The sequence below is a fragment of the Lagopus muta genome, chromosome Z, assembly GCF_023343835.1.
Source record: "Lagopus muta isolate bLagMut1 chromosome Z, bLagMut1 primary, whole genome shotgun sequence".
NCBI lineage: Eukaryota > Metazoa > Chordata > Aves > Galliformes > Phasianidae > Lagopus > Lagopus muta.
Genome location: NC_064472.1, coordinates 40,537,889 through 40,562,136, shown reverse-complemented (window position 1 = coordinate 40,562,136; position 24,248 = coordinate 40,537,889). Strand labels below are relative to the sequence as shown.

Genomic DNA, 24,248 nt, shown 5'->3' with positions numbered 1-24,248 from the left:
ACTTGTTGAGTGCAGCAAGGACAAACCAACAGCTCCTCAGTCCACCCCGACACTACAGAGCTGCATCCATGCCAAGGTCAGAGGAGAAGTGTAGACATCTGGCTCACACCAACACCACTCCTACAGTATCAAGAGGCAGCTGAAAAATGTGCCCTGCGGGTCATCCTTACTTCCAGCCCTGATCAGCTTAAACAAGGGCAAAACCATGTCTGGTAAACCAACCAGTACACAGTACCCAGAGCTTGAACAACCACTGTGGCATAGCAAAATTGGCCAATAGTGAAATGATAACTTTTCTGGATAGACTGGATCAATGGACCAAGGTAGACTGTATGAGTTTCAATACGGCCAAGTGTCAAGTCTTGCATTTTGGCAACCCTACAGGCTTGGGGACGATTGGCTGGAAAGCTGACGGAAAGGGACCTTGGTGTGGTGGTGGACTGAATAGGAGCCAGCAGTGTGCCCAGGTGGCCAAGAAGGCCAATGGCATCCTGGCTTGTATCAGGAATGGTATAGTGAGCAGGACAAGGGAAGTCATCCTGCCCTGTACTCAGCTCTCGTGAGCCTCACCATGAGTACTGTGTTCAGTTCTGAGCACCTCAGTACAGAAAGGACATTGAGGTGCTGGAACAGGTCCACAGAAGGGCAACAAGGCTGTTGAAGATCTTGGAGAATGTGCCCTATGAGGAGCGACTGAAGGAACTGGGGCTGTTGAGTTTGGGGAAGAGGAGGCTGAGGGGAGACCTTACTGCTCTCTTCAAATACCTGAAAGGTGCTTACAGTGAGAGTAGGGTTGGTCTTTTCTCACTGGTGACAGGTGACAGGATGAGGGGAAATGGCCTCAAGTGCACCATGCACCATGGGAGGTTTAAGTTGGATATCAGGAAAAACTTCTTTACAGAAATTGTTGTTAAGCATTGGAATAGGCTCCCCAGGGAGGTGGTTGAATCACCATCCCTAAATGTGTTTAAAAACCGTTTGGATGTGGTGCTCAGGGACATGATTTCACGGTGGGTAGTTAGAGTTAGGGTAATATAGTCAGGTTGCAGTTGGACTTGATGATCTTTAAGGTCTTTTCCAACCTGGGCAACTCTGTTATTCTATGATTCCATGATGCTGTGATTCTTTTTGCAATCCTCTGTTCTCTAAAAATGTCTGCAGTAAATGGTATGCTGGTTTGATTTGAAAGCACACCTGGGGAGTGAGGCTAATGCTATGCCCAGCTTGTACTGTGATGAAACTCTGTGTTCACAGATTTTCTTCACAAGTAAGCATTTAAGAGAATCATAGAATCATAGAATCTTTTGAGTTAGAAGAGACCTTAAAGCCCATCTAGTCCAACTCCCTTGCAATGAATAAGGACACCTACAGCTAGACCACGTTGGCTAGAGCCATTTCCAGCCTGTCCTTGAATGTCTCCAAGGATGGAGCACTCACTACACCTCTGGGCAGCTGTTTCCAGTGCCTCACCACCCTCACTGTAAAAAATTTCTTCCTTATATCCAATCTAAATCTCCGCTCTTTTATATGGAAACTATTTCCCCTTTATCCTGTCAAAGCAGACCCTGCTAAGGAGTCTTTTCTTTTTTATACACCCCTTTAGATACTGAAAGGCCCCTATCAGCTCTCCCCACAGCCTTCTCTTCAGCCCCAGCTCTCTCAGCCTGTCCTCCTAGGTTAGGTGTTCCATTACAGAATGGCTTAGATTGGAAAGGATATAAAAGCCCGTCCTGTTCCAATACTTGCCACACACTAAATCAGGCTGCCCAGGACCCCAACCAACCCAGTTTTAAACACCTGTTATGATGGGGCATCCACAGCTTCTCAAGGCAGCCTGTGCCACTGCCTCACCACCTTCTGACTAAAAAATTTCCTCTTAACATCTAACTTGAATCTCTCCCCTTATAATTTAAAATTGTTCCCCAGGCTATCTTACTCCTTTTCCGATTAGCAGAATCTCAAGCATTTTGGGGTTACTTATGTTAATCCTGCTTCTGTACCTTCCCAGGTATCTCTGGAACTCTTAACTCCCAAGCAATTTGCTTCAACACTATCAATGTCTCACCAGCCTGCTGATGAGGAAAAGGATGCAGGTTGGCTCAGATATGAAGATGTTCAGGCCAATGTTTTAGTGTACTTGCATAAAGCCATACAGTTGCACGGCAGTCAGCAGTCAAGAACAGCAGTGTTGGCAGGGACCAACCACACGTGGGTGAGGATGTGCTTTCTATCAGCCTGAGTCCCTTGGCTCTTCCTCCCTTATCACCAAACATATGCTCCTACAGGGTTCATGGAATCTACTTCATGGAGACAATTTTGCTGTAGTTTGCAGGGGGGTAAAGCTGTCGAAAGCCTTACTGTTTGCCAGGAGAAGCTACCCTTGGCTGCCAGTATACAGACCTCATCCTCTGAGGTCAAAAATTACACATTTTCAATAAGAAACCCGGTGCCAAATGGTAGAGACCGGACACAGTTCTCTGCCTAGCTCTCTATGTGTGATAACATTCCATCTCTATCAGCTCAGAAAGCACCAGAAGATCAATCGCTAAGTTATGTGGGGATCAATCCACTCAGAGAGTTTGCAAAAAAATTTCTTCTTAACACAGTGACTAGAGCCTCATATTAAGAGCCAATGTAAGAACCATTAAGTGAGCATAATCGGTCCACAAAGGTTATTCTCTGCATGGTTACCTGTGCAATTCTGTTTGATGCTAGAAAGAATGGGTTTAGCCAAAAAAGAAAAAAAGCAATAATAATAGCAATAGTAATAATAATAATAATAATAATAATAATAATAGTAATAATAATAGTAATGCAGTAAACTGATAGATTTGTCATCTAAACCCATGGGGACACTTCCCCTTTAAAGGCTGACTACTCTTACTTGCAAATTATACTGAGAAAGTGCATCAGAGAGATGCAGAACAGCATTTAACAGTGGAAGTGCTAGGCTCCATTTGTTCACGACATTCAAAGGGAGCAAGAGAACAGAAAGACTATTACTTTGCTATCAAGAACTTCTCCAAAAGTGATAGAGAAGAGGAAATTTCCACACTAGTTTCACCAAAAATACAACAGAAAATTCATTCAATTCCAGATTTGTCTTATTCTGTCCCATATTTTCTCCCCTTAGGACCCCTCTTCTCACATGATTCACATTTCTCCTCAACATGACCGAACTATCAAAAACCTTGTAAATTTGGCAAAGCAGAAAAACCTGCTATTTCTGATGGAGCAAGAAAATGGCCTACAAATCCATCCTCTTTTCATCTTCTCGCACTGCCAGATCCCGTGTCTTGTTTCCATTTACAAAAAGATGATGTTCTTGGTTTCTTTTACTGTATGGTTTCATCCAGAATGTACACATGGTTGCCTAATCATGGCTGTTCAGGAAAGATTGTCTTCTGATTTCTAAGCACAAATCGAACTCTAAATACATATTCACCCTGCATTTAATGAGATACCTCAAAATGTTGAACATCTCGTTCAGCTTTCAGCAGAACAACAGATGGAGATAGGAGATTGTTGCCAGGGAGACTGAAAACTCTGAGTGTAGTTTCACTGGTACTGTTTGCTGGTGTAGCTAAGGATGATGACTGACTCTTAGTCTTTCCACTGTGGGGGACTAAATGGTTTTGGTACAGTAAAGCCAGTCTGATGTCCAAACCCTTAGACTATACTGGAAATCTTCCTCCTTTGGACTACACTTTGGAAGGAGTGACTAAAGATACAAAATTAAGGGTTATTCCTCCAGGTCTTAATTATCATAATTTCTAGATTTCCATACAGACCATTTTTAACATGAAAATATTACCGACAATTTTGTAATAACATTCCTGGTAGTTATATTAATGGCAATTGCCCACATATAATTTCAGTGGTTGATTAAAAGAATCACATAATCATGAAAAAAAGATCACCTCTGACTGGTAGTTGTACACCTAACCTATCCACTCCAATGGCTACAGATTATTTTGTTAGACACACAAATGTAACTCATGTATTTTTAATAGCCCAGGCATTATTTTTCACTAATCATATTTTAAATAAATCATAAAAGATTTTGCCCTTTTGTGACACCATCTGTTTTTCCCCTTTTTCTTATGAAATTCAGCTTTTATTTTATAATCCACAGCAAGATCAAGTATCACATTCTCTTAACACTCCATTAGCCTTGTGAACCCTCACACATATATCAGAGGAGTTGTATTGGGCTACAGAAAAGGCAAACACGATCATTTACAAATAAAACATGCAACCATGAATTAATGATGGAAATCCTAGACTCTACCTTCACTGCTACCAAGATCTTGTCCTGTTCGGGACAGAGGTTGTAACATTCTGCCAGAAACACTTTTCCAAAGGCTCCTTCTCCCAGCTCTCTTTTAAGAACAATATTGTGGCGCTTGATGTGCTGAACAACTGCAAAGAGAAGACAAAACAGAAGACAAAATGAGCTGCAAGGCTAAGAGTACATGCTTACAGATAAATAAAGGTCTGCGTGTAGAATACACTGCATGCAGTGGAAAGAATCATTGTGCCAATGCATGATTTATTAACACCTCGCCAAAAAAGGCTGATTTAAATATATTTATATTTAGAGAGTAGCACATTTCCTAGGTAAGTAGATGTCACCTGGGAAAAATCACCTGGGAAAAGCTTATGTATCACTGTGTTTTGAAGACTGCTGTAGACCATACTGAACAGCCAATGCTGTTGTGATATTTTCTTTTTCATTTTTTAAAAAACATGAAGGAATCAGGAAACATAAGAAACCTTTCTCATATCCCTTCTAGTGCTGTACCTCTAACAACAGCTGAAGTGTCTCATCCAGAGTCAAAAACATTTGGAAGAAAAAGATTTAAAATTAACCTAACCCATGGATACAAAACGTGCCCAAAACTAAATCCAACTTACTCTCTGCACACACTTTTTCATCTGCTTTCTCTCTGTGTGCTATACCATAGTTACTTTAAGATATACATTCCATTCTGATAAATGCGAACTACAGTATTGCTCTGAACTAAGAGAAATAGAAGATGGACAAATGTTTTAGTCAGTGTCATGGACAGAGCCTTAGTGGAATGCTGCCCAGAAGCAATTGATTCAGACATTGAAGTCCTTGAGCATTTTTGTTCATCTCATTTCACAATCTCCTTCCAATGCAGGCTTCCATTTAGAAGATTTAATATTTAAAAGACTACCAATCACTGCACTATCAATTCACAATGTTTCACCTAAATAAAGCATCTGCAAGTTCAGTTTAACTGGTCTACTAAACAGAGTGGACAGCTTTTGTTGCTGAAATCACACAAAACAGCTAGAAGCTACTGACACATTTAATCTAAGCACACTTAGCTGCATTTGCAAAAAATGAAATTCAACCCAGCTTGGACAGAACCTATTTGCAACTTAAATCCTAAATGCAGTGGAATAAGAAGCACGGCACAGGCATCAGGCCACCCTTTGCCAATGTACAAATCTCCCATTAACCACTTAACTGCAGAGACAAGAGCTGACCCTTGTCAACAGCGTGGGATATATTCATATGTAGCCAACTTCCTGACCCTTTGCTTGGCCACGTGCCTTTTCCAAACCAAGTTACCATTAAACTACCCTGCCCCATTACTAGAGAATGGAAAATGGAATGCTGATAATACCAGCAGCGAGAAGAATCCCATCACATCCCATTCCCACCAACGTTGACAGCATTTGGAGAGTGGGTCCACAGTCCCACAGAGAGAAACTCCAACATCCTGCACCTTGAGCTGTGGAGGACACCCAAGGTCTTGTAAAATGCACATGAAGGGAGCCTGGAAGAGCAGCAAACACTGCTTGGCTCTTCCTTGGTACCCCTATTCTTGCCTGGGGAGCACAAGGTGCTTGGGCAGCCATGCCAGCTCCTGGCTGCTGTGAGAGGGCCCTGATGCCATCAGTCTAAGTCTATTCAGATGGAGGTGGTGGCAGCTGGGAGGTTGTGCAAGACCATGCAGCCAAGATATTCAGTTCCATACTACCACTGTCATCGCCTCAGAATGTCCACAAAGCCCATCAGCTTTGATAGCAAAGCAGAGCTGAAATTCTGTTCTACTGACATCAGCAGCAAAATCCTGTGTCTGCAGAGGGGAGGGGTGTCTTTCATTTAATTCTCTTTGCAGCTACCAGAAACTTGGTAATGACCACTTCTGACTTTCTAGATACTGCTCAGGTCCTCCCCACTTTGAACACCAAATACCACCACTGCCCTAGCAGTAAGAAGACTTTTGTCAAGTTCTTGGAAGATTCCACAAACAATAGTGTAAAAAGAAATAAGAAACATATCAGGTATCTCCCTATATATGTGTATACTTGCAGCTGCTAAATGCTCTGACATAAACCAAGCATTTGAATAAACAACCTGTCCCATACCAAACTGTCAAAAGCAAAACACTGCAAGCCACAGAAGAGCTTTGCTCAGAGTATATTCACAACTTGTCATGCTCTATCAATCCCTGTTACTTTTCTGAGCTGAACCAAGTTACTGAACAAATGAAAAATGACAGTAAATACAACTAAATGGGCGCAGATTAAATCCAAGAACAATGTAAGTAAATCAAACATATATGATGTGATAAAAATATAAACTAAGAGAAAAATCCATTTAGCACACTCAGAGCCACAGCCCTTATAACACTTTTTTCAGTAAGAGGAGATTCCAGGAAATATACTGAAAAATGCAAGTCAAAATCCGCTTTCAGTTAATATCAAGATAAAGCCAATCATTTCCACTGAAGACCAAGGATTATCCTGGATTTATATTGAAGAAACAACATAGAATTTGGCCAAAGATACGGCACAACTGAATTACCAAAGAAGTGGTCTCAGAACATTTTCTCAGAGGCAAAGATACACAAATACTCAAAGGGTAGTTATGTATTTTCCTCTTTTTCACTCTAAATGGTGATTGCACTTGAGCTGCCATTTGTGCTTTTAAAACCATGTCATTCCTCATTCAAAAGATCGTTTGATGACTGTAAAAAATATGTTACATTAAGCTAAGAGCTAAGTCAAGTTGAAACACTTAAGAGAAAAATGAAACCTAAAACATAAAGTGAGACTATGCAAACTAAACAAGGGTAAATGCTGAAAAGAGGCTACAGAGTTAAGTAATGTCTATAAAGCCTTGCCCAAAGAAGCAGCAGACTCTCCTGGATGACTGTGGAGAATGGGCTGGCAAGAAAGAAAATTGCAGAATAGAGTTTTCTTCTCAAAGTCCCAGAGGCCTTCAACAGGGAGAATTGGACTTACAGTATCTCAGACACTAACAAACTGCATGTCACATTGTAAATGATGCATTGAGGCCTTATCCTGCAAACACTATCTGCAGGCATGAGATTTCAGTCCCCAGGCAATCAACCTCTGATGGTGAGGCTGAATAGAGAGGATCACAGCACATTCTGGAGAGGATCCAAGCAATATGGGCAGCTCAGAATCGCCTCACCACGTTGAATTCAATGAGCTGGTTATGGCTGATTTCAGCCACAGACAGGACACAACACAGTGAAATGCTGTGACAGAGTAGAAATGTTTTTCCCTCGGTTACAAAGCATTGGCCTGAACACTTTGCAACTACATGTGACCATTACACCACCTAAGCTGATCTTCTGCACAGCATGGAGCACACCACTGATTTAAATGACTTGTTCTTGGCAGGAAAATACCTTCTGAAAGGAGATGTGCCAGTCTTTATTAGGATGCCTGAGCTATTCATTTGCCCAAATGTGTAATAATTTTAACTGCTAATAAAAATGCAGACCTTCTTTATTTTTCTCTTAATTTTTAGCTTGTCTGGCTTGTATCTACCTCCCTTGAGTTTCAGGAGACTTTACAAAATATCAATACTATTCTTGCTATTGGTAAGGCAAAGAAATGGAAGCCCCTCTCATATAAGCATTTTTTCTAGTTTGTCAGTCATGATAGTTCCAGGTTTTTTTTTTGTTTTTGTTTTTGTTTTTGTTTTGCTTTGTATCTTTTTCTTTTTATCTGTACTGGAATTCACATTCTTGTATCACTTTCTGAGCGTGACACAAGCTTAAAATCACCTTTTGTACATCAAAATCACACTAGTCCTTTTAAGTCTATGTTTCCTAAAAAGTGCAAAAATTACAAAGCTTTGTGACATACATGAATGAATGTGAGCACAGTGTGAACACCTTGCTCAGCTGTAGTATCACAAGTGCCAGTTTCAGATATAGTTTCACATACCTTATGAAAACAGCTGAGCAGAAGAGAGATCTCTACAGTTATGGAGGGGCTACATCAGGAATTCACTGCATGATGGACAGACAGTAAGAGCCATAGCAATCAGGCTTCATCCTCACTACTCAATTAACTACCAACACTAGAAGATTTCATAGTGTTGCATACCCACCCAAGTCACCTGCTAAGAGTCTTTTCCAGGATACTGGAAATTAAAATTTTCATTAGTGGTACATATGTGGAACATACTGATAATGTCTGTTGTACACAGTGTTTAAGGAAGAGAAAAAGGATCTTCAAGATGTCAGATAACCAGACAAGATAATATTATAGACATATTTACAATTTCATGAGAAAAAGGCAGCAGCAGAACAGATTTGTGATGTGACATGAGTTGTCATAGAAAGACATTTTACAAAGTTTCTTCATTATCTACTCCCATCATTTTTCTTGCAAGCACTACAACTCAGGTCTTTCTAAGATATTGCTAGAAAAAAAAATAGGTGTAAATGGCTGAGTAATTGCTCAGATTGTATACTGAATTTGTTCAGCATTTGTCATTCACATAAAAGGCAGGGTGGAATTTCAGAGAGAATCATATAGCAGGAAGAAACAAAATCACTACAGACAGCAGACAGCAAGTCTAGCCCAGTGACCTTCGGATTCTGCAGCAACTGTAGCACTACAACCCTGTGTGCTATTGGCAGAGTAGAAATTTTGGCACACTGAGATATCTACTCTCTAACATGATAATAAAATGGCAGTAATAACCACCAGCATCATAAAGTAAAATAAAATAAAATAAAATAAAATAAAATAAAATAAAATAAAATAAAATAAAATAAGATGACAACTTGCCTGTCACAACTGCTTGTATGTAGAAATAAGCTCTGTATTGAGAATATATTTCTGATTATTTGTTGTTGCTTAACCTATACAACATCTATTACTCACCATTTTATTTAATTTTTGTGTGATGCTGCTGTTTAATTATTACCATATGGCAGCAACAAATCCTCATGCAAAATCAATATCCTGTTCTCGAAAGTGCAAACAAGCAAGCAGTCAGTTTACATGTATATAGTCCACACTTGAGACACAAATAATCCCTTTAATGAGATTAAAATAAGCCAACAGAAAATCTGCTTTTATGTAGTCTAACGGAAATCAGAGATGCCATACAGGACATAGAAAACAGAACATGAACAATCCACAGGGGAACTACTTAGTCAGAGGAACACTCGAATCTTTTCACTTCACCACTACAAATATGGCATCTGAAACAGTTTGTATAGCTATCAGTGACTTTCCCAGTCTTTCAGTTATTTAATGGACAAGCTGATGGAGGCAATTCCATGGGCTGTGATCATCCTTGGAAGAAGAGCTGGAGACACGTACAAGCACCCACTAGAATGACATAATCTCCAGGAATTTCCTAACTGTCAGGAGATATATCTGATGATAAACCCAATAAATCTGTGACTGCTGTAGCCTGTCCTTTGAGTGGCTTTGTTTACAGCTTAAATCCTCACCGGTTTTTTACTTTGAATCCCAGTGTTTCCATTGTTTTGACTGGGAATTAGGTTTCTCCTTGTGACACAACTTGCAGCGCTTGGAATAGTGTCCAGGTAGCAGTCCTTTCCTAAGGGCGTGAGGCACCACAGCTCTTGAGCACTATAAAATCATTCTGCTGTAGCTATCATGGCATTTCACTGACTGAAATTCATGTGTTTGCTGACTTTTGTGGGTTTCTATTTGACTTCTAAGTCAACAGAAATTTCTTATTTAGTCAAAATCTTCTCAGTATCCTACAGAGAGATAGATTGCCACATTCAGTTATATCCTTATAACCAAATAAAAATACTTAATAGTAAATTACAATAACAATGCTATCCTGGTTTTAGATACATGAGCCTTATGAGCTAAATTCACCCTTAACGAAAACAAGAATAATGAAATTGACAGCTTCTCCAGGCATGAGTTTTACTTTATGAGAACTAAGGTATGCAAGGTTCTCAAGCCTCAGTACCCTGGCATTATTTTTTTATTTTGATGTTAAAAGAAGTGTTAAGTACGCCTTTGACAAGTTGCGTGCTGAAACAATTGGTTCAAAATAGACAGTAGGTATTATTCACTTTGGTTGTTTTTTTTTCTATATGCTGCTTCCTGCTTACTAACAGCTTTTCAGCACAGTACTGCAAATCAGCTCTAAGCAGAAAACTATGCTGCATTTCTGATCAAACTCTGCCTTTGCAGATGCTCATGCATTTAATTTGTAAATGCCAAAAGTTACAAAACTTAAAGAGCAAAGTTAACAAAACTTAAACTCCTGTGCAGGAAGTACAGAATAAAATGTCCTATACTATAAAAATAGTATTATTTTATTGTGGCAAATCGTCTGCCTTACATGTTTAAATTAGCTGGAGAGAATGATCTCACCACCACTACCCTTCTCTTAGCTCAGGCCAGGAAATCCTTTCCCTCAGCACAGCACTAATCTTTATGGATCTTTCGAGCCACAGGAAGAGAAGCACTCAGCAAAGGAAAGTACCATGGAGCATATCTTGTGCAATAGGTGCTTGCATGGGAGAAGTGCTAATAAACATACCGTCTTCAAAGCATTAACTCTTTTATACCTGTTTTTTTGGTTTTTTTTCAGAAACCAGCATGATCTGACAAGCATCCCAAGATGCCAGTCTGAGAAGCAGGACCTGAAAAAAACATCACACTTTCAAGGGCTGAGCCACATTCAAGCTTTGACTAAGTGAGCTTAAAGGTACAATTCAAAGGAGATAGCCTCATTCTTCTGTATGCTTCATTGCTTTACTTTTCTTATTTTTAAAATAAAAGAAAATCATTAAGTATCTTAATATGAGGGAAAATAGAAAGGTTTTACTTTTGGTCTCTGAAAAAGAAATGTGAAAACCAAATCCAGCTTTCAGTCCAATGCAAGAGTAAACTACATATTTGGCTCACAATCCCAAATTCTGTCCTCTCAAAAGGGACAAAACAGTTAATTATTAATACAGACTTCATTACCACTTTTTCTGAATTATTTTACTGAAAATTATCACAGCACCTTATCTTGCCATCTTAGATTAGTAAGACTGCTCTGTTGCAGGTAATTGTGCAAGGAAGGAAATGAAAACAACAGAGAAGATATCACAGGAGCACAACAAAATTCAGTCTTTTATATATCGCTTTTAAACATTACTACTTACGCTTTTTCGAGAAATTTTTGCCCAGCTTTAGAGCTCTTGTCAGAATTCCATCAGGGTGCATGATAATGTATGGCTTTTCACGAGGAAAGCTGAATCTTAGGCACACCCATGTTTTGATTTCTTTGGACTAGCTGAGGTAATCTCTTCCCTTGGTGGAAGTTTCACTCATCAGCTGAACTGCATGCAGTCAAGGCTTTGAGGCCACTTGGCTACTCATGTTTATAGTTTTATGTATGCTACCCCTTTTCCTGCTTTTCATCCCATATGGCTGTCAAACACAGTGTAATTGCATTTTAAAATAAGAATTTGGGTTATTCCTGAAGAGGACTCACGGAAGATGCAATGACATCAAGAAAGGTAAACAAATAAGAAAAGGAACAATCCTTGACCTTTGGTCAGATTTTCCCATTATTTATCAAGAAAAAAATCAGCAGGAAAAAGAGAACTTTTCCTTTACACTGAAAATAAAAGAACTTCATTTTGCCCTTCTTCTCCTCCATCTGGGGTCACAGACGGGTTAGCACTAACCATTATCTTGCCTGAAAACCCCACACAATAGGAGAGGCAAGCAGAACCATCTTAGCAGGTGGGCAGATGTGGAAAGCAGGTTATTGTCTCTTGCAGATGTGTCCTTACAGTTGTCCTTCAGTTTTTCAGTTCAGCATTAGTCCTTCCTCGGCAAAGCTACTGCTGTTCTGCTATACTTTCATTGACAGGGTGGTACACCACTTTGCTAGGGTGTGCCATCTACAGCAGCTTACATCTCTAGGTGGCTTTTCCTCGTTGGCCTCTGTCATAGTTTCAGAACTTCCATCCTTACTGATAACAAAGGCAGCTATAACTAGAAGCATACACATGCAAAGTACACCTAGAAAATTCATTTCTACTTCTGGGTTAGAGAGCTCAACTACAACCACAAAGCAGTCTGAAGATTACTAATTCGTAAAAGTTTCAAAGAAATGCTCTGCAAGTTCTCAGTTGTAAGTCTTTCAAATGAAGTCACAGAGAATTTGCAAGACAGAACATGATTAAGGTTTTACATGATTAGGACTGCAAAGAAAGTATCACTTTTATTTTGTTGCATGTTCTCTGGGGGAAAAAAAAATATCTTCCTTTGTATCAACACAAATACATGCTTAAATTTTCAAACCTACCCCAGATCACACATCACCTCCTCTGCTGACCTGGCCTTTCCCTTCTCTCCTCTGAAGGACTGAGGCCATAAAATGTGTATAAAAGTCATGATGTTTCTGCAGCCTGTGTAATGTCTTATCGTTCTCTGGGGCATGATAATCTCCCCAAATCCTAGGATGGATGGAAATGAGACTGTGGCATGCCTCTTGTACTACACTTTGCTTAAATAAACAGTGATGCTGCTACCTGGAACTACTCTGCAAATTACACTAAACCACAACCCAGTAGGATTTGAGAACACTTCAAGGAATCTTTCAGTAGTAGAAGGATATGTTCTATTTGTCCTGGTAGGATAAACAATCTTTCTCATGGTTACAGTGAGAAAAGATGTGACTTGACACTGGGAGCAACAGGACTTCCCAGATTTAAAAAAACTGCTGTATTTTCTTTTCTTTCCTCTTGGATTGCATGTTATTTTCATGTAATATGAGAACTAACAGATATAAAAGGCCTAGCAAAGATTACGAGTAGTCTCCTTCCATTTACTTGAGCTCTGACTATTGTTATCTGTCAGCTAAAATTATATTTTCTTACATTTCAAACCAATAAAAGAGACTCTTTCTTTGTCAAAACAAGTTTGTTGGGGGAAATGAAGTCTGCTTTACACACACTCCCTTGTAAATAGTCTGCGCAGCATAGGATCCCTTGTCCTGTTAGCAGATGAGAGGTAATCTCATGCTCTGTATGTCGTTGTGGCCGCTGACAGCAGGTATCAGTCATCTGGTTGACACGTAGCCCCTCTGTCCATCCAGCAACCAAATACAAGGAGGCAGGGGCCATAAAGTAGGAGCAGAGAGTGCTCAGTTTAACTACATCCAACAGGTTAACAGGTCTGCTTCTGTTCCTTCTGTTTAAATAAGGACTTTGAAAAGTTTCACAAGCGTACAAATTCCCTTCCATATATATATATAAAAAAAGCCTTTATTTTAGAGAAAGAAAGTGAACACAGATGCATTAACCAAACAGCAACTGTATGATACATCAGCAGCTAATGAAAAACAAAGATCTGTTCTTCTTTAGGGTAACAGCTTCCTAAAGGGTCTAGTGTGTTAACGAACTGTCAGAGCTTAGTATCAAATGCAACAACACAATAAAGCACAGACTAAATGGGATCTTTCAAAGCTGTGGCCCATGAGGAGGTTGAAGACAAGTTCAGTCTCTGCCATTATGATTTCAGCACCTAAAAGCATCTTGTTTTTGAGTTGATAATTACAGTGTGCTGAGCCAAGTAGCTGTCACTAAGGAACAGGAGCTGCCCAAATACAGCAAAATGCATGGAAGTTTACTGGTTGATTTACTGCACAATAATGAACTCAGTTACAGCCTTTTTCTGTTTTTGTTTTTATTTTTATTTTTCCCCTTACTTCCATGCCTCAAAAGGGAGGAAATAAAGGAATGTTTGAACATTTCGTTCCTGTCAGTTTCCAAGAAAGAGGAAAACACCTGGTGAGGCTCAATCAAAGGGTGCCCTCCCACAGCCCACTGTTGCAGGAGAAGAGACCGCTGGGCAGATACCTGAGACACATATTTCCCAAAGCACACAGACTCAAAGTCTTTGCAGAGATGTGAACTCTCACTGATGGCAGCACGCACACATAGCAGAGCAACAAGAAGAAGAACATCAAAAATGGCTGAATGAACTTTATTCAGGATCTGACATACTATGCCAGTATAATGAACATGACCTAAAAAAGTCTGTAACACTCATAAGCAGACTGAGTTGGCAGCTTTGACCAATTAGTACCAGTTAATTTTATGGTTATAGCTACTACACACGTGTGATCTTCTATAAAAGCTTAATAGATGTCAGCATAAATCACAATCACCTTTCCCCTTGTGCTCTTTATTCTTGGAAAGTACTTACAGTTGATTCTTCTGTAACACATGCATTCTGAAGTGAATGCAAATGTTAATCCTGGGAGCCACTGCGAGAAACCAAAATGCGTTGGGCAGAAAAGTTCTCACTTCGGTTCTCTGTGACTGTTGCTTTTAAAAAAAGCAAGTCTGTTGTGTTGGGACTACTGTACACCAAGATATTACAGAACAGTTCAAAGAAACTGTAGTCTGCACAGCAAGAAGACAGACGTAATTTTAGTTTTATTCTTCTTTCTGAAGTTCAAGTTCTCTCACAGAGCAGGTAAGTACCAGTTGCTTGTGCATTCACGAACATGGTAAACATTTTGAGCAGCAGTAATCAATGCAAATGGCTGCTACACTTATTCATCTGTAATGGAGAATACCCTATATATTTATCAGTGCAGAAAGTATTAAAAATTACCATAGTTTTTATTGTCAGCAGTGAATTTTTCTGTCTCAGTGTCACATATGGATTTTTCTCTCTAGTTGCTCAGAACTGGCTCTTGCAGCGAAAGAAATGCATTTTGTCTGCTGGTACATGTGTCGCCTGTACTGAACTAAAACAGATACACAAAACGTAAGTCACTGGTCAGCCTCACAGTCAGGATGTCACCAGGATAGATTAATAGACTGCTTCACAACCAGTGTCAACTAATCATTGCTTTCTGCAAGACCACCACCAGCATGAGCACGAGGTGTTACTCTTGAGAAGGACTTGGTGTGAAGCCAGTTAGGCAGTTGCGATGCATGGCTTTTGGTAGCCCAACATCAATAAAATGGGCCTCCAGCATTTCCAGGTCACAGTTTTTCTAGTCTGCTCTTCTAGACAGAATTTTAAAGAGAAAAGAAAGAGTCAGAAAATAACATAATCATCTACAGATTACTTCCAAAATTTATTGGCTACTTTTTCCAAAATCTTCCCACATATGGGATCACAGAACTGCGGAGACTAGGAGGGAGCTCTGGAGATCATCTAGTCCAACCCACCTCCTAAAGCAGGCTCCCTACAGCAAATTGCACAGGAAAGTGTCTAGATGAGTTCTGAATATCTCCAGAGAAGAAAACTCCACAACCTCTCTGGTCAGCTTGCTCCAGTGCTCTCTCACCCTCACAGTAAAGTTCTTCCCCATGTTTGTATGCAATCTATGTTCCAATTTATACCTGTTGCCCCTTGTTCTGTGGTTATACACCACTGAAAAGAGCCTGGCCACTTGTTAAGATGCCCCATCAGTTTCTTCTTCTGCAGGTTGAATGGTTCCAGGTGTCTCAGCTTTTCTTCATAAAGGAGATGCTCCAGGCCTCTAATCATCTTTGTGACCCTCCTTCTCTACAGGTTCCCAGTCTTTCTTGAACTGGGGAGCGCAGAACTACCTCACTAGTGCAACGTAGAGGGGGAGGATCACCTGCCTTGCCCAGATGGCCATGCTTTTTTTAATGCACCTCAGGATGCCATTGATCTTGGCCACAGGGGCACACTGCTGGCTCATGGCCAACCTGTTGTCTACCAGGACACTGAAGTCCTTCTTTGCAGAATCCTTTCCAGCAGGTCAGCCCCTAACCTGTGCTGGTGCATATGATTATTCCCCTCTAGGTGTAGGACTCTGCACTTACTCTTGCTGAACCTCCACTATGCTCAGCTCTCCAGTCTCTTCAGGTCTTGCTGAATAGCCTTCTGGCGTGTTAGCCCCTCCAGCTTCATATCATCAGCAAACCTGCTGAGGGTGCATTCTATGTCTTTATCCAGCTCACTGATGAAGATGTTGAACAAGACCACAGCCACAGACACTTTAGGAGAACTGCTAACTACAGGCCTCCAACTAGACTCTGTTCTGCTGATATGATCCTCTGAGTTCTGCCAGTAAGGTAGTTCTCAGTCCACCTCAGCAATCCATTCATCTATCCCACATTTCCTAAGCTTACCTGCAAGGGAAACCTTGCAGAAGTCAAGGTATATGGCATCCACTTCTCTCCCTCCATCTACCTACCCAGTTGGGACCCCATAGAAGGCTACCAAATCAGTGAAGCATGATTTCTCCTTGGTGAACTCAAGTTGAATACTTGATCTTTTCTTCTACTTGCCTGGAGATGATATTCAGAATAAGCTGTTACATCACTTTCCCAGGGACAGAGATGAGGCTGACTAGCCTGTAGTTTCCCAAGCCTTCCTACTTGTCCTTTCTGAAGACTAGAGTGACACTGGCTTTACTCCAGTCCTCGGGCATGTTTCCTATTCTCCATGATCACCTTTCAGAGATGATTGAGTGTGGCTTGGCAGTCATTTCTGCCATCTCCCTCAGTACTCATGGATGATTCCCATGGTGGCCCATGCATTAGTATGCATCAAATTTGCCTGGACAGACACTGGCCAGATCTTCCTCAGCCAAAAGGAAGTCCTCCCTTCCCCAGAATCTTTTCTTTCCAGGGTCTGGGATTCCTGAGGGGCAGTCTTAGCAGTAAATACTGAAGCAAAGCAGGCATTCAGTAACTCTGTCTTCTCAGTATCCTCTGTTACCAGGGCACCCACCTCATTCAGCATCAGGTCCACATTTTCACTAATCTTCCTTTTGCTACTGACATACAGAAGCCTTCCTTGTTCTCCCTGACCTCCCTCATCAGATTTAATTCCAAGTGGAACTTAGCCTTCCTTATTGCATCCCTACATGGTTTGGCATTTTTCCTGTATTCTTCCCAAACGGCCAGAGCCCTTTTCTACATAAAAATCACTATTAACTTAAAGGCAAGTGTGTTCTTTTCACCACTGCTTTCGTCACATTTGTTCTTCCCTTTTAACATTTTCTTCTTTATGAGAATAGTAATTCGGCCATACATTCTAAAAATACAGCAGGCTCTAACTGCAAAAATAACCATACTGATTTGCATTTTTCCTTCCAGAGAAACTACAGAGAGGCAACACTGTTTACTTCTGAAACCACAACAGACACACGTAAAAGCAGAAAGGTATTTAGGTATTTGTCATGAGGGCTTCAGCAAACAACTTCAAGACACTTCTGAGTGAATCCCTTCATCATTGTTTTCCCAACCTACAAAATAAGACCAAAAGTGCTTACCTAGCTGCCTTATAATATTTTCTTCTGAAGATGAACTTCTTTCTATTTGGGCAGTGTCACAAAGACAGAAAGTGTGTGTGTTTTACACTAGTGTTTTGAAAACAATGTTAGAAATGCCTAACAGCTGTCTTATTTTAAAATCTAAAGAAGAATTCAATGAATACTTTCTTTTATTTTTATAGACATCTGATTCTGACCTCTTTAAAGTTTAAGTGCATTAAAACACACTCAAAAATAAAAGCAACTAGAATGAAAAAAATACATTCAGAAAAATTATTTTACAACTGCTCTGTTTCCCTTCCACCGTCTTCAGATTTGCCTTGTAAACCATGAAACCAACTCTGCTCTCACTCACAAAATGTGAACTGGGAAACTCAGTGCATCATTCTAGATCAAAAGTCACAAAGAGAAACTACCAAGGAAAGCAATTAAGAAATCTAGAGCATTCTCTGATTAAAACAAGACAAAACAAACAAACACAGTGACGACAACAAAAATGGAAGAAAATATGATGTCTGCTGCTCTTCTGACTGCTATAATTCTTTTTTTACTCCAGTCTGTATGTTGCTAGTCATTAAAGTACTATTCCACATAAAAATAAACAGGCCTTTAGGGATTAACATACCACAAACAACACTTAAAAACTATTTGCTCTTGATTTCTTTCCACACCTTCATAAGTGTAAACCAATTAAGATTTCTGAACAGGAGCTACTGGAATGATTTTACTTCATATTGTGCCAAACATTCATCAGAAATGCCAGTTGTGTAAGTTGGGGAAATGGTAAGCTGCATCTTAATGAGGTCTATTCTAGCTTAGCATCCAAACCACACCACTGAGAAAAACCTCTTCTTAAATTCATAGTATTTAAAACAGTCTTTTTGCTTATAATTAACCCAGTTATAAGTTAGTTACAGTAGCTATAGTGGTTAGAGAACCTTCATTATCCCTGCTGCTGCACAGAGTACGATGTTTTCACATATGAAGCATGCTAAAAGCCATAGCTATGAACAGCTGTAATGACATTTGCTCCAGTAAGCAGTTTTTAGCTCAAGCCCAGGTCTACAGGAGTTTCACACAACTTCCCCAAATCAGTGACAGACTTGCCACTGCCATCAAGGGGAGCACGTAGCATGAAGTTTCACAGAAAGGAAGTACATTTTGCTCAGGAATACAGTCTTTCTAATCAGACAAGCAATGAATGTGTATGAAAATAGAAGCACATGCTTAACAGATGTGCTGCACAATGCAGCTTCCACCTGGTAATTTGTGTATGAAGATACAGTGGAGAGGAGGATCATGGAGTTTACCTTTTCCCGTGAGAAGCACAAGCCTGAACTGCTCATAGGTTTGAAAAGGAACACAAGGGAGGAGACTAAGTATGGGTAGGGTGAAGTATAAATTCTGAAAAGAAAGGGAAGATGGCTGAACTGCTCCAGCTCAACAGAAGGGGAAACTCCAGACCTCAGCTGATTAGTAGTGCTAATTAGATTTCTTCCTGTTTTTGCACTTAAGCATTTTAGGCCCTGTTAATTTAGATTTGTTCATCTTGAACAGCCTGTTACAGCTGCTATGGAACAAGACAAACATCTGCCCTTCAAAGACTTCCCTTTGAGATTTCATACAACATTTTGATTAAATGCTGTTTCTAATATGGCAGAAATTTGGCTGTATTCAAACCAGTGCCTCAGCCAGTAGCTTCTGCACAATGACTCTTTTCTATTATATTACGCAATCTCATTTGGGGTCTGCTTAGAAAAAAAACAGCAATTTTTGCTGGCTTATTTATCACTATTTCTTAGTGACTCAGCCTTATTTTAATGCCACATATTACACAGCTGCTACCCTGTTGGAAATATTCCTGCATCCTATTTGGTTAGTGACCCTACAGTTTCAAAAGCTTGTGATCTCATGGAAGTTTGTAGATGTCGTTCCCTCACCCTCCCCAGCTATTGCATGGCAGTGCATGCCAGAACACAGGCTCTGGCACAGACCTTGGAGATGGATGTGGAAAGGTTACACAATTTTGCAATAAATTCTTTATGATCAAGCAGCACCAGTTAAAGCAATCACTACCCTGGCCAAAGAAATAAGTAAGCAAAAGAAAAACAAAACAAAACAAAAACACAAATCTTCGCTTTTCTGATGTCCTGTTGCATCAAAGCACAGGTTGCAACAAGCAGAGAAAGTGTAATGTGCTTCAACGTCTTTGTCAGTTGCTATGGTACAGTTTCTTATGGAAAATTCCTTGTTCTGCGTGATGTTTTTCCTGCCTCATTTGGGATGGCAGAACCGTTCCTTGTGTCACCTGAGAAACCGGGCTGTCAGTTTCCACCTATTGGTGAGAAAGAAACTCATCAACAGCAGAACTCAATGGAAAATTCCTCGGGTAGACTTGTCTGCACTGGAGGCCAACAATACACTAGTGAGGAGGACAGATGTGTCAGGAACTGAGGGAGCCATACCACCATGCAAGAGATCTGGCTTCCTCTCCATGGCTGGTCACAGATTTCCTGCATGAGAAGGGCAAGGCATTACATCTCTAGAATTTAGTGAACCAGACTTTAGAATTTAGTGGCCCAGACTTATAATCTGCCCATAGGACAACCAGCGTGCTCCAGGGTATGGGAGCCTCAGCCCAAAAGCTCTTCAGGCAGGGATTATCTGCAGAATCCCACAGTGCTTTGCTCAGAGAGGTGTTGTTTGGGTCTTGGGGCTCTAAAATAATGAACATGAATAAAAACTAATAATTGTGTTGTTCTCTGCTCTTAAGGAAAAAATATCAACATAGGCAAGGTGGGAAACTCCAGCATGGCTGAATAGTCAAACAAGAAAAAAACATTCAGCTATTAGAGGAGATGTGCAATCTGCTTACTGCATGTATTACACAAAAGAAAATTGCTAGAAACAGTATAAAAACAGTACTATAGCATCACACTAGTGATACAAAGCAATAGGGTTTATGGGCTTTTCAGAAGGAGAATGTCTTTTATAGATTAGTTGGAAGTAATCAGATTTTAATGTGAAAATTTTCCTGCTGGAATTTTTTTCCTTCCAATCAAAAAATAATTAAATTTCACTACTTTTGATTCATGACAAAACCACAGCATGGTTAAAAAAACAGCATTAACATTTTAATGCAGTTGGATACCTGCTGTACTCTAAAATGCCAAAATTCCCTTGGGCTCCCTATGGAGATGAGAAGAGCTTTTGACCTCTTCGAGGAAATGGATTTTAAAAATAATAAATGTATAAGTGCTTGAAAAGAGTCTCCTTCACTAACTTCTATCATGAGAATGAAAAGCATTCAAGATGTAACAATGCAATTGCACTCTACGGGACATATTTTCTGTTGGTGCCAATATTTAAAGCTCCATTGACTTCAGTGGAGTTTCACCCATTATTACATAATGTTTTGGATAGTTGGACATCTTTTTCAGTAGCACACAGCCATCTTCCTCTTTTGGAGTTCCTCTCTCTCCCAGATGATTTTGACAAGAAAATTAATGGAAAGAAGTGTAGGAATGAAGGAAAACGTAACTAATATCAATTGCATACAAGGAAAGACATGCAGAATTTTGATTTTGATAGCATAAAGCCAAACAAAAAATGTTATTGAAAAGTACTAATGATGTAAAAGATTCTGCAGAAAGATAATGTTTTAAGTTATCATTGTGGCTTTCTAAAATTATGAAATTCAACGTTCAAAGTTGAAAAAAATCTTTCCCCATAAAAGACGATCCAAAAAAGCTGGCAAACAATTTTGAAATGTTTGTCAAGTTTATTTTTTTCATTTAAACAAAGCAGATTATTTCAATTTTATTAATGATAGGCAGCTTTCCCCTTTCAGTATTTCAGCTTGAAAAAAAAAACTGAATTAAGTGTTCTCATCTTAAAATTAGATTCTGATTTTAAAATCAGAAAGTAATTTTAAAATGCTGAAATCTCCCTAGGAGATTTTTTTCACATAGGAGGAAAATTCTGCTTTTAACAGTGTCACTTCTGTACATTTTAAATCCCAGCTATTACCTTGCTTCAGTATGGAGAATTTTAGCAGGAGGAGTTATACCAAGGATATAATGATCCTATACATGTTCAATTATTCTGGTTGTACAATGTAGGAAAGGCACTAGGATCTTCCCCCTCTGACTTTACATTATGGTGGAGGAACCATTCAGTCTGTCATCTGTATGCCACTCTCATACAGAAGTCTATGCAGGAATGCCAGCACATCAACATGTAACTCAAGTAGTCTTTTTTTTTATCATTCTTATCTAGAGGCTACAAACTTTCTCTCCTAAGAAACTTATCCAGTAGAAGTCAAGTGGAAACAGCAAGGGAGAACAAAAATCAAAACTAAGCTTTAAGCAGAGCAAAGTTATGAGCAAGTTCTAATGAAGTTAGAAAATTTTAAACTGGAAGAATTTACCAAGAATTGAAAATGGCTGACTTCTGATAAACTTTACATCCCAACCTAAATGCTATGAGCTAAAAGTAGTTGCTCAGAAAATCTCTGTAAGACTGAAGAAAATGATAATTGTTAAAGAAAAACTCAGCAAATTAATTCCTGTGGTACTGCAAATACTTGTCAATGTACAAATACTTCAGAAAAGCAGAAGTTTTACATATAGCAGTCAATTTTGTGTAGAGTCCTTCATCTGGATTATACGGACAACCTCCTTGTTAGTGAGGCTAGTGGTTTTACATTACTACTTCTAACATAAAATTTGCAAACCTTCTCCTTTAATTTTCAGCAACCAATGCAAGTCATGTTACCTTTTAAATATACTGATCATTTGGTAGTCACAAGCACTGCTGCTACACTTATTTTTCAACACCGTAATAATTTTTCCCCTCATATTTCCAACAGCAGGAATAGTAGCAGTAGGTTGAGGGGCAGGAAGGGCGGGAAACAAGGATGGAAATAACCAATGACCCAGAAGAGCTTTCTGTTCTTCAGCTATCTCATTCTCTATTGATCCTTTCATGCTCCCTAGAGATCAGAGACATTTTATAATTGGGATCATAATTAAGTGCTGTCAGGGATTCAAGAGGACTTCCCCCCTGAACATCTATAAATGCGATAAATATCAGTTTAAAATCTATGAAACTAAATCAACAGTTAAAACTGCAGATACAAGGCCCTGCCATGCTGATCTCCACTTCTCCTGAATGAGGCCAGAGCTGAACCTCTGCAGGAGTAAAGATATAATTCCCTTCCCAGCATGATGTTCAATTACTTTGCTGTCATGATGAAATGCAAGAAAGAGGAAAAGCTTGACGAACAAACCTGCCTAGTGAATTGCAATTAACAAGATCCTTAACCAAACGCAACTTCTTTTTACAAGTTAGGCAATGTATCAAGAGCCCAAATCCTTTTGTTCCCCTAATCCAAATCCTGTAGTCATGCTGTCAAGGAGGGCAAAACCTACCTGGTGACTTTAATTGCTTGCACTTTGGAACAGTGCAGCTGAAAAAGTCTGCCTTAATTGTAGCATATCACCAACAGGCCTACCCTTTTGTCCCTCTTATCTTTTATTTACTTTTCCTAATTTCACCCTCTCCTTCCTTCTCTTTGTCTCAAAGAGGGAGATTTGTACACATCATTGTCTCACAGAGTGCCTCTTCTTACTAAAACAGTTTCTGGCTATTGCTTGGATACACACAAGTCATAGACTTTTGTACTTTACATGCAGTTTCCCTACTGTCTGAGCATGAATTATCTGCTTCATTGTGATGTTGGTCCAGTTTTGGCCAGAATAAATGACTTTTATTAGTAATTGTGTCTAGGATTTCATATTTATGATTAAAACTGCCATGAGCAGAAGAGTGGTCACCCATAACAACATGCATGTTGACTAAAACATCCACATTTTCTCCACGACTGCAACATGAGTTATATTTGCTGCAGCAAAGCCTGGGCTCCTGCAAGGAATTCTATGCCTATGGAGCAGCTGTCTGTTAAACGTAACAAGTAAAATGTTATACAGTTTATAACACGCCTCCTTTGTTCTGTAATCTTGCTGTAGAGTATGATGTTAAGAGATTGAATATATTTATATTCTTTACATTTTTCAATTTGTGAATATGATGTACATTTTTAAAGTTTTTACACTATATTTTCCTGACAATTTGCTCCACCATGTTTCATTGTATTGCAAAGGAGGGGAGAAGAGTTCATCATTTCCTATGAATTAAGCCATATTTTGTGGATTGTATCAAGAACTGGCTGTCCAAATGACTGTGATTTTATTTTCAGTTATAATCATTATAAGGACTGCACAACTTAAAGAGCAGTGCACATCAAGAACTTCAATAATTCAAGCATATCAGGATGCAGAAGTGCTTAGCTTATACAATTATGAACAACTCTTTAATTTTTGAAAAAGCAACAACTCAAAATTTACCTCCAAATAAACTTGTCAGAGACAAGGAGGTTTCCTGCAGATTTGGTTAGATAAAGCCTGTTGCATTACAGAATCTGAGATACAAAGAAAACTGTTCTCATTGGTTTTGATTCAGATGTACTCTAATAGGCTTTGATCCCTGGCTTTCTTAGCCTGATTACCCAGAGAGCAAATCTGCCATGCAAAGATTCAAGTTCAGGTCGGCACTGACACAGCTTCTGAGAATCTGCCTGCACAAAGCAGAGCAGGGAATGAGGGACAAT

At 39.5% G+C, this 24,248-nt stretch overlaps 1 protein-coding gene across 4 annotated transcripts in view; it reads right to left on the bottom strand.

The window, feature by feature from the left end:
- NTRK2 (neurotrophic receptor tyrosine kinase 2) overlaps nucleotides 1-24,248 on the bottom strand; it is a 202,789-nt gene that overhangs the window by 48,129 nt on the left and 130,412 nt on the right. For 2 of the 4 annotated variants that reach the window (XM_048930850.1, XM_048930851.1), the window contains one exon: nucleotides 4,292-4,422. In XM_048930850.1, the coding sequence (XP_048786807.1) occupies nucleotides 4,292-4,422 (131 nt within the window). Of the gene's footprint in view, nucleotides 1-4,291; nucleotides 4,423-13,796; nucleotides 19,914-20,074; nucleotides 20,092-24,248 lie in introns of those variants that run through there. The other 2 variants (XM_048930852.1, XM_048930853.1) reach the window with 2 other exon arrangements.